Source organism: Corticium candelabrum, chromosome 10 (genome assembly GCF_963422355.1).
Source record: "Corticium candelabrum chromosome 10, ooCorCand1.1, whole genome shotgun sequence".
NCBI lineage: Eukaryota > Metazoa > Porifera > Homoscleromorpha > Homosclerophorida > Plakinidae > Corticium > Corticium candelabrum.
In genome coordinates, this window is record NC_085094.1 from 3,827,922 (window position 1) to 3,842,070 (window position 14,149).

The 14,149-nt window shown below is 41.7% G+C and overlaps 2 protein-coding genes and 1 long non-coding RNA gene across 3 annotated transcripts; 1 reads left to right on the forward strand and 2 right to left on the reverse strand.

Annotated features, from left to right (window-relative positions):
- Positions 1 to 1,417: 1,417 nt before the first annotated feature.
- LOC134185720 (uncharacterized) lies at positions 1,418 to 4,047 on the forward strand. Its single transcript, XM_062653584.1, has 4 exons — positions 1,418 to 1,742; positions 1,806 to 2,966; positions 3,039 to 3,297; positions 3,369 to 4,047. The coding sequence occupies exons 1-4, from the start codon at positions 1,504 to 1,506 to the stop codon at positions 3,813 to 3,815; spliced, it is 2,106 nt and encodes a 701-aa protein (XP_062509568.1). The 5' UTR covers positions 1,418 to 1,503; the 3' UTR covers positions 3,816 to 4,047.
- A 1,997-nt stretch (positions 4,048 to 6,044) lies between these two features.
- LOC134185249 (gamma-butyrobetaine dioxygenase-like) lies at positions 6,045 to 8,085 on the reverse strand. The gene is made up of 4 exons (XM_062653030.1): positions 8,066 to 8,085; positions 6,748 to 6,856; positions 6,473 to 6,678; positions 6,045 to 6,222 (listed from the first exon to the last, which is right to left on the reverse strand). The coding sequence occupies exons 1-4, from the start codon at positions 8,083 to 8,085 to the stop codon at positions 6,045 to 6,047; spliced, it is 513 nt and encodes a 170-aa protein (XP_062509014.1).
- Positions 8,086 to 11,119: 3,034 nt separating this feature from the next.
- Positions 11,120 to 12,193, reverse strand: LOC134186125 (uncharacterized). The gene is made up of 3 exons (XR_009970904.1): positions 12,065 to 12,193; positions 11,798 to 12,003; positions 11,120 to 11,614 (listed from the first exon to the last, which is right to left on the reverse strand). It is a non-coding gene; the product is annotated as an uncharacterized LOC134186125 (long non-coding RNA).
- Positions 12,194 to 14,149: the final 1,956 nt, after the last annotated feature.

The window sequence follows — 14,149 nt, forward strand, 5'->3', positions numbered from 1 at the left end:
GCTAGTATTTTTTTAGTCTTTCACGTCTATGTAGCTGGAACATCTCCTTCCAATCTAAGGGATATGTTTTAACCAATTCATGCTCATTAAGCTTGATCACTGACTTTCGACGATATACCGCTCCGAGTTTGGGTTGATCTTTGTTGCTGGTTTTGCACGTTCATTAACACTATTCCCAAACTCTTGTGTTCTTCCCACTTTAATTGCTGGATTTTCTCTCATCTAGGCAATTTCAGTTGCCGCTTCTAATGCCGTCAAGAATATCGCTCGTTTCTGTTCGTCATTCGTAATCATATAGAAATATAACGTCAAAATAGCACGTCATCCATTCTCTGTAGTGAAACCAATCGTCGGTTGTCTCCTCGAAGGGATCCAGGCGACCGAACGCTACTGTAGCCGTTGTTGGTGTTGCCGTCGAGGTGGGTCCATGGCTCCGTCATCTCGTCGCCAATGCAGTGACTGTAACTTGTTCTTAGTTCCTCGCTTCACAACTACGATAGTTTCCTGAATCGAACCAAATTCCCGTATCCACTACAATACTAGAATATAATTATTTTAGTCATGATTACAGCGTGCAACGCTGTCCACCTGACTCAGGAACACGATAGTATACCATGCAGCTTGCTTGGCGGCGGACCTAACTTTCTGTACATGCATGCATTCCCGTATGTCTGTCTGTCTGTCTGTCAATCAGTCTGTCTGTCTGCCTGCCTGCCTGCCTGCCTGCCTGCCTGCCTGCCTGCCTGCCTGCCTGCCTGCCTGCCTGCCTGCCTGCCTGCCTGCCTGTCTGTCTGTCTGTCTGTCTGTCCGTCTGTCTGTCTTTTATTACATCAAGCTATGATACAATTCTGCAAAGAACTACAGTAATGCAGCTAGACTAACGTTCATTGAAAGCTAACATTACAGCAAACTAAAACACTTATATATAACTAAGACTAATGAGGAAAAAATTGGGTGCTGAGAGAGTCAGGCCTCTCAGACCCACCGCACAACATGCTAAGTTTCTTTGATATAACTTGAACATTACACTTCTGTAATTGTACAGAGAATCTTTTCCTCCAAAACTCTAAAAATTCCGCAGCATTAGGTCTTCCTGCTTCATCTGTCTGTCTGTCTGTCTGTCTGTCTGTCTGTCTGTCTGTCTGTCTGTCTGTCTGTCTATCTGTCATTGACTCATTATATATTTCTTATACAAGACATTACAGTCCACAATATACTAACAATCAGCAAGTTGTAAGACAAATTGGACCTAAAAAGTCACTAACTACGACTAAGAGTCAAACGGTTGACAATAGGTGTCTGTCTGTCTGTCTGTCTTTCTATTTGTCTCTATGACTGTGAGCAAGCTTCTGCTCACATTGCATCAATGTCCTTCGTCTCTTTTATTTTATACATAGTCATTTCTGTGAATAGGTTGGTGGTTTACTGAAAGCGTATGTAAAAAGTGTTGGAGAGTTAGGTTTCTCATCTCAATCTGCAATATTTGTCCTAAACAAGTGGGACATGTTTTGTGACCAAATTCGTTTGGAAGAAGACAGACAGAAGTACTTAGATCTTGCAGCTAGAGAGATCAAGACTCGTTGGCCAGGATTTCAACGAGAACAACTTCTGGTTATGAACTCAAAGCGAGCGCTGCTGTTGCAAACGTTTGGCAAACATTCTCCAGATTTGTCTACTCTTTGTGAATCAATCAAAAGAATGCTTCCAATAGCTCTTGAAAACAACCTTAAACGATTGCTACTGTACGTATGTTAACCAACGCAGTTTAGAGCATACTTTTATTTCTGGTTGTTACATTTTAACAGAAAACCATGCGACCTAATGAGCTATGCAGAGCATGCATTGGAAACAACAATCAGGCAGCTGAGATTGCCAGTAGACGAAAGGAAGATACGACTAAGGCAATGGTGGGAAAAACTAGAAGCTGTTGAGTCGTCACTAGAAAATGGACACTTGCATGAAATAACAAACAATTTGCTACAAAAGACTCGCAAGTTTACAACGGTTGATCTTATCAATCATTTGAAGTCAGAAAATGTACGTAATAATGTCCTGAAATGGAGAAGGTCAGCGTTACAAGACGAACAACAACAATTGTTTGATGGTCGAAAGGTGAGTGAGTTTTTGCAAGATCGAATTACCGACGAAATAGCGAATTTTGGAGGCTACAAGAATCTTCGTGAGTGGGTAAACAGCAAGTTTGTTGAAGACGCCCAGAAAGCACAAAAAACATTGAACATTCTGAACTTAGATGTCACTGGTGGAAACACATCAGAAAAAGAAATCTCAGTTACTAGTGATGACGATGTCAACGAAGATGATGATGACGATGATGTTGATGATCGTGATGATGTCGTCGTCCGATCTGCTAAGAAATTAAAAATAGCTGCAGTTGTCGCGGCCACGCCATTGTTAGTTGCAGCTGTTCCACTTGCTCTTCTTATTGGAGTCATCGCCACTCCTGTAGTTGCAACATTGAAGAAGATTAAGGAAAGGTCTTTCAAAGAAGCAGTAGCAAAAGCATTTGATGACTTCCTGACCCAATGTCAAACAGAGTCCGGTGTAAAAAATCTGCATAACCTAGTTTTGAATGTGCTAGAACATTCCTGTTATTCTGTAAAATTTGTCAGAAATGACATTCCTGAGCAAATAGCAACAACTCGCCAGCGATTGAGGGCACTTGAACAGCAAGATGAAGTTCATGTTCCAAAATACCAAGAGTTGCTGTGCAGATGCCAAGAGCAAAGCGGTAAGCTGTCGAAGTTTGCCCTACAATTCTATCCTCACCGTTATACCTACAGCGACCTCACATGGGATCAAACTAGTGAACCAATAGGTACATGCAGTTTTGGTACAATTTACAAAGTCACCCTTCCTAAAATGAAAAAAGCTGCACTGAAATTGAGCGATGATCACATTACGCCAGAAAAAGCTCTTGATATCAAGAGAGAACTGACCAATTCTCGGTATTAATAAATATAATCTGAATCAGCAATGCTTATGAATTTTAATTTGTTTTGCTTTGTATTGTTTTGCAGCAAGTGCAGTCACCCAAACATTTTGAAATTTTATGGAACAGTACACGTCTTACCAAACCCACTGAAACTTGGATTGCTTTATGAATGGTGTGACGGCGGAAGTCTGACAAACGTCATTACAGATGTCGAACGAGAGCCCGCGCATACAGTAACAGGATTCTCAATTGCTCGAGATCTTGCACTAAATATAGTCAATGGCCTAGACTATTTGCATGGAAATAATGTCATTCATCGAGATCTGAAGCCAGAAAATATTCTGGTAAGCAACTAACAGCGCTATAGCAGTGGAACAATCAGTAATGCCATTCTATTGTTGCTTACTAATTATAGATGACTGCCCGAAGAGAAGTAAAGCTTGCATATATAGGTCTGGCCAAGCACACAGACCAATTGAATGGTACTGTGTGTGCAACTAATGCGTACATGGCACCTGAGATAAGAAGTGGCAAGCCCTACACGTGGTCAGTGGATCTGTTCAGTTTTGGAATCATCATGTGGGAAATATGGAATGGGAAAAGAGCTTATTCAGACGATCAGATCATAAAATTCTCGGCTGAAGAATTCTCTAAGAAAGTAGAAGTTCGTCCAGACAATGACGCGTTTACTGGTGAAGAGATACCAGCATTGCTTGCCAGTGTCCCTGATGCTATCCTTACCCAACATAGAGCCAAAACGTGGGCAGGTGTGGCTAGAGCCTGCTGGTCATCTGACCCTCAAAGTCGTCCATCAGCTGCGGAGACGCGCGCCTCTATTACAAATATTATTGTTGCTACGTGAACCAGCTATACATCAATGCCCAGTAAGCCACACGACTCTCAAAAGCAATATGTATAACTGTATTTACTCATTACTGTGAACGCTGGAAAACATACAGAAAGTTTAATTGCTTGCAATTTGTTTTAGTATGCTCAAAATGTCTGCTATTATGCATGCAAAATAGATGCTAGTGTCTACATTAATCATAGCGATGGTCTTGCTTGCTTCGAATATCTAATACTAATTCAGTGCAAACCGGCGTTGGCCAATTTTCGCGTAATGTAGCGAGCAATAGGTCTAGCTAGTTAGCTAGAATAACCTGAGCACAAAGTGGAGAAAGTACGGAGTGCATGCAAATCATATATATGTAGCAGAGCCGCTGGAGACTCCATTCTCACGTCAATCGGGTTTTCGACCTTACACTTGAAAAACAGTTGATTAAGATATATGCATGCTTCTACCTATTTGATGCGGTCTTCTTTGACTCTGCCATTGCCGGATAGCGTAGCAAAAAATAGTCTTAATTAAAAGTGATGGGCATGCGCACTTTACTTGTCCATGACTTGCTCGACACTGTTTAGATGATACTGAAATGATGATGTGTATTATCAAAGATGTAAAAACGTCGTCGTCATGAAACATTACATACTACTCTAACATCAAGCGGATTGTTTAGTAACCTATAGTTCTGCTTAAACCGGTGTGACACGCCCAAATGTTTGGGGCTACCTCCCGACGGTCACCCGCCCGGTGTGCATGATGAGCTCTATTCTTTTTAGTGGATCGATTGTCTAGTCATGTGTGTGTACGTACAATGCATCTTGTGTGCTGATTGAAGTCTTCTAGCCAGAACGTTCTAATGATGTATCCAGATCGCGTATTGAAGAAGTCTAATACTGTGACAGTTGCTGTTCTTTGACCTTTAATTAACAGTTTTGTAGTTGTCAAACAACTAGCCTAGCTTACTTATATATAGCGATAATTATTGCAATTGATCATGATCTAGATATCTGAGTGTGTATGGTATGCCTACAGTATACAATCCTTCAAAGTACTGTACACTGTTGCTCTTTACACATGTAGATATGTGATCTCGATCAGCAAAAAGTTACCATGATGCCGTGAAGATACTAAGATCCCTTGCATGTATAATTAAAAAAATGACGATCAAGTTAAATTTGTCTATTAAGAAAATACATTAACAGCCTTTCGTTTTATACATTTTATACCGATGTACGTGACTACGAAAAGCAACTAAACAAAGACTATCTCTCTATTTTGCTCCTATTTTATTATACATGGAAGGGATATACACAATCTGGACACATTATTAGAAGAATGTTCTAGAGGACCTCGATCAGCACAGGACGCATTGTACGTACACGTACATGCATGACTAGACCCAATCGATCCACTAGAAAGAGTAGAGCTCATCATGCACATGGAGTGCGTGACCGGCCTAGCGTCAGGGGGGATGAGGAAGGCTGAGGGAGGCTGAGGGAAACTGAGGGAGGCTCTAGCCCCAAACATTTTGAGCGTTTCACTCCCGTTCAAGCAGAACTGTAGGTTACTAGACAATCTGCTTGATCTTAGAATAGTATGTAATGGTGACGACGGCGTTTTTACCTTTTTGATAATACACATCATCATTTCAGTATTATCTAAACAGTGGTGAGAAGTCATGGACACGTAAAGTGCGCATGCCCATCAATTAATTAATTAAGACGTTTGCTATGCTATCCGCGGCAATGGCAGAGTAAAAAGACAACTATTTTTTGAAGTATGTGTAAGATCGACAACCTGATTGACCGGAGAATGGAATCTCCAGCAGCTCCGCTACCTGATTCTATGCACTCCGTATACATTCTCCACTTTGTGCTCAGGTTATTTAACTAGCTAGACCTATTGCTCGCTATATTACGCGAAATGCTAAAATTGGCCAATGCCAATTTGCACTAAAATTAGTATTTGATTCTATTGTCGCAGCGAGCCTTGAAACACTTTTTGGCATGGATTGTAACAGTGTTTCGATTCCACTCCTTTACACACACTATTCTCATATTGCAAACAGTTGCACACATACGCTGCATAATTGTCACGACAGATTAGATGACAACTTCTTCATTAGAACTCGAGTCTTAGAACGAACCTCATCCCAATCTGTATAGCAAGACTCAAGATACCTTTGCTGATTGTCTTGCATCTTGTATGCACTTCTGCCATGAAGTACACGATCATTGTTTGCCACAGTCATTTGTCCAGGTTCTGGTTGAACTCAATCACATAATCAGGTGAGTTCAACAGATGAGAGAATTCATAATAAGCTGCATACCACTCATAAAGTTTGTCCATTAGGAGAGCTGAGAAGTGAGGACCTCGAGTATGACTGCTGTATGATATTGCAGTGATTTCACCACTTGGAGACACTCTATAAGTGTAAGCAATAATGCAGTGCTCTCTCTCTGACTCACTCACACACACACACACACACACACACACACACACACACACACACACACACACACACACACACACACGCACACACACACACACACACCACACACACACACACACACACACACACACACACACACACACACACACACACACACACACACACACACACACACACACACACAGTAACAACAATTTCACAATACAAATTTTAGTAAATTTACTTAATCATGTTGTGCCATGATTCTGTGTCATAATCACCAAGACAGTCTGTACCACAATCCACAAACTGTATTGGATATTGTGAAAGCATATCAAACGCTGCGCGATTTCTTTTCCTCAGAGCTTCCGCAACATTGAATCCATCACAAAACCGAGATACAGCTTCAGTTGGATCCGGTAGTTGCTCAATGAAGTGAAAAAACTGAATCTTAGTAACACACAGAAATCAGTAAGTTTAATACACACAAATACAGTAGTAACAAATCTAAGAACATACCCCATTTGGATAATCACAAAACGTATAATCAGTGTGCAATGGCAAGTCAGTACCTGTGTATGAAATAGTAGTTGCATCTGGCTTACTTTTTACTTTCAACAGGCCAAGCCTACAGAACAATATCAGTGACTGATTTACGACAACATAAGCAAATTAATGCAAACACAATTTTGACATTCTAGTAAATTGTCATTTTGTAGTCATCCGTCCACAGCCAAGCCAACTTATAATACATAGTGATAGTTAACGATCAAGAACTACAAATGCAACCGTTACTTTACAACCCGGCCTAGTACACGAATGTATAATTATCATGTGAAATTATACACATACAGTATAGCATAGACATGCAGTGAAAACAATTAAAGTCTGTAAAACAAAGTCTGTAATCAAATGCATGCATGTGCACAGATTGATCGGTGCCAAAGCACTAAAGCCTGCCACAATGTGGTCGACCATTTCTAGGCCTACACTGCACATGCAGCAAGTAGGACTGACATCACGATGTAGAATCTTGCGCTCATAGGACCGAGTCCGAAGAGCTTGGTCTTGAGCAGCAACAACCAGTCCCTCAGTTGCAGCAGGAAGATTCGCTGCCTTTAGCCATCCGTAGGTCTCTTTCATGTCCACAGGCGGTTGCTCAGTGAGACGGCAATACTGCCCGTGCATAGGCTTCCCGCTCCAGGACCACACACGAAGAGAACTGCAACACGTACAGTAATGTCTCGCATCTGTTTCAGGTGAAGGAGGAAGAGGTGACACCTCCAGTTAGAGAAGGACTGAGTTGTGGTGAAGGATTACCTGAGATGATGGACAGTTTTCAGAAGGCAGCAGACCCTGAGGTTGCTGGTGGTCCTTTCGACCTAACACTAGAGGATTCTTTAGTTACACCAGAGGAGCCAGTGATCCGGGCACCGATGCCACCTGACTGTTACCTGAGCCAAAGTCAACGCCAGAATCGGTAGCACCGAGATGATCGACAAGGATTCGGAAGGAACCGGACAGCTTAAACTTGTGGCTTTAATTGACAGAATTATTGTTGTGTTGCGTAGTTTAGCTAAAGGTAGTGGAAAGGGGTGTAGTATCCGGGTGCTGTTCATCCAGGGTTTTTAGTCCTGGTAGTAGATCTTTCAATAGCGAACCACGAGATATCACAGATGCGTCAACTACTTTATTGCCAACCTGTGTAGTCACCAGAGCGTTTTCTTCTCCATTGTCGTAACATGTAGTGAAAAGAAGGTTTGGAGCATAAATTCAACTATAGGTAGGAAGCAACAGAGGACAAGTTTTCGTAGGAGAGGAACGGAAGTGGACGCACTTTGATGCTGTCACCGCCATGGCACCTCACTTCGTGAACTTCGCCCTAGGAAACGAGATCACCAGCTGCCCTGTTTCTATCAGCATAGGATGCAGTGTATCCTAGTCGATTGCTAACAGCAGTTTGCATTGGTCTCATGATTGATTTCTTTTGCACAGGAGAGGATGATGAAACGGGCGGAAATGGCCGATCTTGAAATGCACGGTGTGCGTTAAGTACATTCACTGCTAAGTACGGGCGATTTTGTATGAATGTTCAAGCCTTCAGGTGTGCGTTGATTGTTTTGGAGGCGATTTATTGTCGTTTAGGGTACAGGCAACACAATTCTTGTCTAGATGGATTTGCGCCTTGCTGGTCGGGGCCAACTTTTGAACCTCCTGTGCATTTAGCTCCACCGCTAGGGCAATTTGTTTCCCTCATGCTATTGCATTGCAATGATGTTTTTCTTTTCACTTTGTAAAAGCAGCACCAAACCGTTGCTTGTGAGGGTGTCTATCGGTTGCATGAAATACGAGTTTCGTCGACTCGAGTCAGCTCTTATAACACAGCAGGCAGGGCTGATGGTAGTAGGCAGGACTTAGGCTTTTGAGCTTTGCCAGATGCATATACATACTCATTGTTTCGTGTATTCCAGTCAGTAAACATTGTACAAGCACTCTGACAAGTTGTACAACGTTGTACAAGCAAATTGACTCCATTGTACCTGTAGCTGAACGTTCCTACGTTGGGAAGAGAACGTCGAACACCTAAAGGGGTCCTTGTCGTGAAATCTTGCCATGGCAATGCAAGTAACCCAGCGTGAGCATTCACATTCGATAACAGCTATAAAGTCAAGACAACCGATCGTTTTCGCTGATGTATTGCGCTTTGGCATTATCCGGGTACTTTTGAAAGATAGGCTACGTGGTTGTTCCATGTATAGCTAAGTACAGTAGGCGATGAATTTGCGCTTGGTGAAACCATATTTTTATTTATCTGTATTGACATTTCTCTAAACATGTCCCAGTAGAGACCAAACTTAGGAACTCCCACTCCCTTTCTTTTCTCTAGCAGCTAATAATTTGTCTAGAGGAGATTAGGACTACTCTTTCGCCACCATTCGAATTATAAATTTCAGCAAAATCAAAAACTCTCTCCCAGTACATTTGTACTACCAGGAGTGTAACGTTACCTCTAGAAATGGGGTGTTTACTTCACGATGCTACGAGACACGCCTACTCTTTTATTGGCACGTCCATTATATTGGGTTATAATTGACTTATGCAGTAGGATCAGTGCCTGGAAAAAGGGCTGTGTGTATACTATATACAGCTTTGGTCGTCACACGTATGTACAGTTATGACGACGCGCTTACAAATGATAGGGCTAATAGACGATATTTGGGGCGGAGCTTCGACAACATGCGCAATCTCAAGGGTAACACGCACCTTTCGCTGATCTCGCTGTACACAAAGTCCACGTTTCCGGGTCTGCTTTTGGACCGTGGATCATCTTGCCGTTGACTAGGCTTTGTAAGTAAGTTCACTACTTACCATTTCGTGCATCTTGTGAAAGACTTTGCCTGCGTAGAGACGCGTAGGAAGCCATTCTTGAGTACGGCTTCTCAAGGGTAAGAGACTGTTGTTCAAGCTGAAGCCGCATAATTCACATTCTGAACAGATACGCATGGAGTGGAAGCACAGACTACTCATTGTCTAGTGATGGATTAGTTTTAGCAAGTGAAGTCATGCTACCTGAGAATCCATTTGGGGTAACCAGACATGAAGGACGTTCCGCGTTGTTTCTGAGCAGTCTAGCTTGCTTCTGTATATATGTGATTGGCCAAGTCAAAGATGTTAATGTGATAACTTGCACTCGATAGGTACTGACGCGAATTAGAGTACAGTACACGTACATTAACATATTACAGTCTGTTTACTATCACTGTCAGCCTACAAGTCCCAGCAACAGTTATGTCTAAAGTAACACAACACACACGCACTGGCTATTTCATAGCTGTGATGTCTAAATCAGAAAGCAGAGGCTGTTCTACCTCATCCGCAGGCGCAGTTGATCAAGATATGTTTAGATAGTCTAATGATCGATGGAAGTAAAGATGTTGATTGTCAAGAATGTCACTGAGACTGAAGTTGATGGTTTACGTCAGATAATAGAACAGCAAGCAAATGAAATAGTGAAACTTGAAAACAAGATTAGAGTTCTCGAGTAAGACCTTGCATCTGCAAAGTCTGAGTTGCAAGCAATGACTCAACACACTGTCAAATGATAAAATCAAGTTTCACACAGGTTTTTGTGTCGAGAAATGTGCCTGATACAATGTGAATTTGGATTGAACCAGCAGCCACGACTATTACTCTGTATAGCAAACAAAGAATCAGGTCAAGGTACATCAAGTGATGTAAGTTCAAGAGCTTACCCTTTCCATGAAGGGTTGAATAGGCTAGACAAATCTTGTGACTCTAGTTCGAAAAGATACACAGTTTCACAGTTCCACAGTTCCAGAACGCTAGATGGGTGAAACAAGTAGCCCTATTCTGCCACACAGTGCGTCACATTTGGCACCCCGAATGGGTTCCCTCACCGCAAATCTTCACCTGATAAACTTCCATCGCTAGATGAGTAGCCTGTCTTTCCACTTCACGTGTTTCTGTTCAGACTGTGAAACAGGTGACTTCAGCTTGAACAGCAGTCTCATTCTTACCCTTGAGAAGCCTTACTTAAGAAATGGCTTCGTACGCGTCTATACGTGGGCAAAGTCTCTCACAAGATGCACAAACGGTAAGTAGTGAACTTACTTACAAAAGCCTAGTCAATGGCAAGATGATCTACGGTTCGTGGAATTTGTGTACAGCGATTTCGGCGAAAGATGAGTCGAGATTGCGCATACTCTCGAAGGTCCGCCCCCAAATATCGTCTAGGACGCCACTGGTAATACCTACTACATGGAAATGCACGAATTTCACGCCGTGAGACTCGTGCATTTCCAGGCATGGTTCCAGCTGGCACAGTCAGTGGGTGCATGAGTCCATTGCCACTCTGATCTAGAGCGCAGACAAGAAACATACATAGCTAACGATAATAATATAGTGGCATACAATAATTAACTAATAGAGTAAATGGCATCTTACTTTTGCTAGGCATGCAGCTTAGGTCCTCTCACACTGATAAAGCTACTTTAAGGCAGTTAATTGCTGTCAAGGAATTCTAGGTTACACCTACTGTTATGACGGAGCGAACTTCTTCATGAGAACTCGGGCCTTCGAACGAATTGCATCCCAATCTGTGAAGCAAACTTCAATAGATCTGGACTCATCACCTTGCAATTCGAATGCATTTCTGCCATGTAGTAGACGACAGTTATTTGCCACTGTCATCTGTCCGGATTGTACTTTGAACTCCATCACATAATCCGGGGATTTCAATAGATGAGAAAATTCATAATATGCTGCATACCACTCGTAAAGTTTATCCATTAGAAGAGCAGAGAAGTGAGGTCCTCGAATATAATTGCTGTAGTGTATTCCAGTAACTTTCTTACTGGGAGACACACTAAACAGTTTCCAACAACAAAAATAATTTAATTAATGGCAAATGCGCAAGCGCGTACTCACACACACACACACATACACACACACACACACACATACACACACACACAACGGTAATTATTAGTAAGCATTATTGTCAACAAATATGTCAACAAAAAGCACCCGTATACACAAAAAGAATTACCTAATTATGCTATGCCACGCTTCTGTTTCACTATCACCAAGATAATCCGAACCAGCATCCACAAACTGTATTGGATATTGCGAGAGCATATCAAATGCGGCAGCATTCTTCTTCCTCAGTATTTCAGCAACATGGAATCCGTCGCAAAACAACGATCCACCAGCAGTGGGACCGGATAGTTGCTCAGTAAAGTGAAGAAACTGAATCTTGACGCCCATAAATTAGATATAGGTATACATAGTCAACGAGTTCTAGCTAATAACTTACTTCACTTGTATGATTACAAAATGCATAATCAGTATGTAAGGGAACTCCGCACCTGTGTAAGCACTAGTGTCTGCATTCGGTTTACTTTTCACTGTCAGAGTGTCCATCCTATAGTGAAGACATTCAAGATACGTAGAAAAACAACAGAAATTTGCACAATTCACGTTTAATAATAATAATAATAATAATAATAATAATAATAATAATAAAAATAATAATAAAGTACCCATAGACTGATGGTTTGACATAATAAATGCGTTCACAAAGCCTTTTTGTTTGACCAGATTGAGTTCCAACATTTTCTACCAACACCAGGCCGTGAGACTCGAGTCTAAGCAATAACTCCAGCAGACATCGGTCGTCATTCAGTAATTGCTCGAAATCAAATCGAGGCATCTTCTTGTAATAATCCCTTCCCCAGTAGACTGTCTCTACAGGCAATCGTGCGGACGCGAGCGTGTTTCCCGTTCCGTATGCTAGGAGCCACGAAGACGCGAATCTGCTGCGATGTCCATCCGGCCACCGAATAGTGAGTTGACTGCCGTCCTCGTTCACTTCAGCGTCGGTTGCCTGAATATTCAAATCGAACGTGTAGGCAGGATTGAAGAGACGCTCCATCGTCACGCGATCGAACGACTTCGGTTCTTGACAATTGTCGCGCAGAAAAATGTACGGCAACTCCATTGCGCTGTCGTCGTTCCACTGAATAGACAGTTGCTTCTCTTTCAGCCTTATTGACGAGATGTGCGAACGAGACGCTCTCGTGCCAGTTGCTAGTGAGCGGAAACGGAGAAGCGACGTTGAAAGATTGGCGAGATGAAGCGAGACATTACTGTGGTACACACGGCAATAGTCTCAGACCCGGCTACGCGAGACTAACACGGCAATTGCAGGTAAAAAGACTGATGTAGTATAAGTAAGCGATGTGTTATATTAGCAATAATGTGCTAACGTGCACTAAGAGGGTCCGTGACCCTTCCGGCCATTTCAATTTTCAATTTTTTGTCAAAGGGTTTCAATTATTTTGCTGGAAAACATTAAATCGCCGAGCAAATTTTTATTTTTCATATTTGATTTTTAATTTTTGAATTTTCATTTTTCTATTTTCAATTTTCTATTTTTGATTATATTTGGTTGAGTTGAATGTCAAAAGAATTGAACGCGGCAAGAACGAAAAATGAACGCAACAAGAACGAAAAATGAACGCAGCAAGAACGAAAAATGAAACAGCCTCGTGTGAAGTGTACGCAGCAAGGAGTCTGGTGGAACGTGTGCCCTAGTCACGGCTCAACGCAGTAGGGGTTCGTTTTTCATTCCAACGCGTGCTGCTGATTGGAAGGGCCGGAGTAGTTCTCGACGACTTCCGCACTAGAATGATCTCTTGCAATTGCCGCTCTAACGAGAAGGAAATCTCCCTCTCCCCCCAAAAGTACATAATCAATCTCAGGTGCGAGCAGCCATTGCTGATGAGCACAGTACATATGCATGGAATATGAATTAATTTATCTATTACCACATATAACAACAATCTAGCTAAATCTACAACTCAACAAATCTAGTGGTCAGTGGGTCTTTCGGCCATTTCAAATTTTAAATTTAAAATTTTTAAATTTTGAATTTTTGAAATTCAATTTCTAATTTTTTGTATTGAAATTTTAAATTTTTAATTTAAAGTTACCAATTTTTAAAAATTTGCATTGAATTTTCAAATTTTAATTTTTTGAAAAATCAAAATTTAAAATTTTATTATTTCAAATTTTTAGGTGCAGTATATTAGAAATTGCTTTGCCGACGAGAAAGCGGACGTAGATGTATATATGAACTGATGGCCTGATTTGAACTAACAGAAATTGGACGCTCATCCGTTTTCTCAAATAATTTGAGTACATCAGAAAAAGAAAATTGAAAGAACGAGTAGCAGTGTACGCGGTAGGGAGTCCATTGGACGGCGTAGGGGTGCATTCCAACACGTGCTGATACGCTGATTCAATTAAACTAGGCGCGGTTTCTGCTAATCACATCAGCACGTTTCCTGTACCGTGTTTCTGCACCTGTACGTACGCCGCTTCAGACAGTTACTAATGT